Here is a 2,911-nt window from a genome sequence, read left to right on the forward strand (position 1 = left end):
AGATCCCATTGACCTCTCCATCATCAGTCTTTTTAGCTAATCCTTTCTTGCTACACCAAAACACTTCCGAGCAATCCACCTCAATCACTAGTCTCTCAAGTTCCAGCTCCTGTATCAAACAAATAGCTTTCTTAAAAGCTAAAATCTCTGCAACAACTGCAGAATCAATATTCATGCCACCCCAGAAGCCCCGCATGAAATTACCTGAGGCATCCCTACAAACTAAACCAATTGCAGCCTCCCCAGAACAAAAAGAGCCATCACAATTTATTTTAACCACCCCTTCTTCAGGTAATTTCCACCCAACACAGTATCTCTTCTTGTTTTCCTTCTCATCTGACGCTTGCCGGCCTTTTGTCTTCCAATACTCATTGATAGCCTTTCCTACATAGTCAATTACTTTACTTGGATCACGTTGAATATGATCAAACACCATCCTATTTTTCTTTCTTTCCAAAGTAAACAACTAACCAAGCGAAATAAGCTAAATGGTAATCATCTAAACATTTCTTTTCAACTAACATATTAACCCACCAATTATCATATCTATTCAAATCTAAATCATCTACTCTTAAAGTCAAACTACTTCCAAACCATACACATTTTGCCCAAGGACACAAACAAAGCATGTTGTAAAGTTTCGATTTCAGTCTTGCATACAGGACACAGATCTAAAGCTCCACATTTTCTTTTGAAAAGTCTTTCCCTCACTAGAACAGCCTGAACAAGACATCTCCAAAGGAAATGAACAATTTTTGGTAAAGCTTTGATCTTCCATAATCTGCTCCAGACCTCTTTGGGAATTGAGCAGGAAGAACTTGCTGTAGACTTCCTCTTCTTTTTTCTTTTCTCTCTTAGATAGTGGTAACCCTTCTTAACTGCATAATTCCCCTCCCTTGCACCTAACCTCACCACTGCAGTAGATCTTCCAAAATTACAGAGAGTCATTAGCTCTATCTTCCTAACAACTTCTGGTACTATTGCCCTCCAACTTCTCTACAGCCCATCTACCATTTGAATCAACTCAGCAACATTCCAATTCTTTTTATCATCAGGAATTTCAACAATCTGATCTAAGCTACTTCAAAATCTTTATCCACTTGTCTTTCCTGCCTCACATCATATCCATTCCCAATTTTCCAATACAAATCATCCATAAGCATATTTCTTCCATCCAAAATACTAGTCCATAACCATAAAGCCCTACCACCTTTTTTTTGCCTCAAGGAAGCTAGAGTTAGGGAAATAAACACCATTGGGTACTTTAACCCATAACTCATTTGGACAGTTTTAAGATCCTCCATGCAGTTTTTGGCTAATAAGGCCTCATTAGTTGCTTCAAACTCCCTGAATCCCATCCCACCTTCCTTCTTAGCATCAATCAACTTACCCCAAGCTTTCCAATGAATCTTCCTACCCTCCTCTCCTCCATTCCACCAAAATTTTGCCACCATACTATCTAATTCCTTACAGATTTTCTTAGGGAATTTGAAACAATACATTGGATACAGAGGGACTGCACTTATGACAGATTTGATCATAACCTCTCTTCCAGCCTGAGTAAGCAGTTTACCACTCCAGTTTTAATCTTTCTTCTATCTTCTATTTGACACAAGCTACAGCTTGTATTTAGTTTTTCCCCCAGATATTAGGAATTCCTAAATATCTACCAGGCTCTTTAATGTCTTTAATCCCAAGGATGAGGAAACTCGTCTCTCAATTCAACCGAGATATTTCTGGAAAGACAACTCCAGAATTCAACAAATTTGCTTCTTGACCAGAAGCTTCGCAATACTACTTCAACAAAGCAGCCAGAATTCTACAGTTGCTCTCTTTAGCATTCATGAAAAAGAGAATGTCATCTGCAAAAAACTGTGAGATGGCATTGGGGAGAATTGGTAATTTTTAATTCCCTTTAGTTTTCCCTCTCAACATTGTTATTGATCATAATTGACAAAGCCTCTACTACATATAAAAATATAAGGTGGTAAGGATCACCTTGTCTCAAACCTCTTTCAAGAATATATGTGGAAGGGAGACCCGTGGATGGCACAACTGGCTAAGGGGACAAACTAATTTTTACTTTTAAATTTTAAAAAAATAAGTGTGATATCGGGCATGTTTGATAAGGGAAAAGTCATTGTTTAGCTCCATGATCATATTGAGATTATTAACATGTTGAAAAGGTTGAATCAGCACATTTTTTGTTGGAGACCTTATAGATATAACTAGAAATTTATTTCGCAGAGATTGACAGATTGTTTTGAATTATACTCTTAAAACTAATAACTCTATGGCAGACCGTATTGCCAAAATCCCCCATAGTCTTAAAAAAGAATTATTGTATCTTCAATCACGCTCTATCTTTCCTTTAGTTGAGATTGATAGTGATGAAGAAAACTAATATCTGTTTATTGTAGCCTTGTAGTTTTTTCTTTCTTTCTCTTTTGAGCTAATGGTATTCAGTTTTCTACTGGGGAAAAAAAAAGTCATTGTCTAGGTATGCAATTTTCGTACAAATCTGAACTCATTGAAATAGTGAGCGATTCTTAACGATTCTTAGTGAAAGCCTTTTAGTAATTACTTTCGATGGTGTAGCATTTCAGTGTTTTTTATTTACTGTCTACAGTATATTGATTAAAAAAAAGCACAAGCAATTCACTTTATCAAAAAACCAGCAGGTTGTTAACAAACAGGGAGCTGCATGCGGGAAAGTATAAAGCAGAGCATTGATTAGTGCTTTCTTTTTTCTTCAGAAAATCAATTTTTTAAGAGTTAAAATGCGTCAAGCATCTCTAAATATTTTTTCAAGTACATTTAATATCTTAAAATATTTTGTGGTGCATTCAGTATTTTAAAATATTTTTTTAGGTGCATCCAATATTGTAAAGTATTTTTCGATGCATATAGT

General features: G+C 35.9%; 1 protein-coding gene across 1 annotated transcript; it reads right to left on the reverse strand.

Moving 5' to 3' along the window:
• Window positions 1–1,073: 1,073 nt before the first annotated feature.
• Window positions 1,074–1,454, reverse strand: LOC114752287 (uncharacterized mitochondrial protein AtMg00310-like). Its single transcript, XM_028941021.1, has one exon. The coding sequence runs from the start codon at window positions 1,452–1,454 to the stop codon at window positions 1,074–1,076; it is 381 nt and encodes a 126-aa protein (XP_028796854.1).
• Between the last annotated feature and the right edge of the window lie 1,457 nt (window positions 1,455–2,911).

The sequence above is a fragment of the Neltuma alba genome, unplaced genomic scaffold, assembly GCF_004799145.2.
Source record: "Neltuma alba isolate B1F8T4 unplaced genomic scaffold, ASM479914v2 tig00007318_pilon, whole genome shotgun sequence".
In the NCBI taxonomy this organism is placed as follows: Eukaryota; Viridiplantae; Streptophyta; class Magnoliopsida; order Fabales; family Fabaceae; genus Neltuma; species Neltuma alba.

Excerpts from the sequence above, each read along its gene's own strand:
- LOC114752287 (XM_028941021.1), bottom strand. The coding sequence starts at position 1,454 with ATGGTGGCAAAATTTTGGTGGAATGGAGGAGAGGAGGGTAGGAAGATT.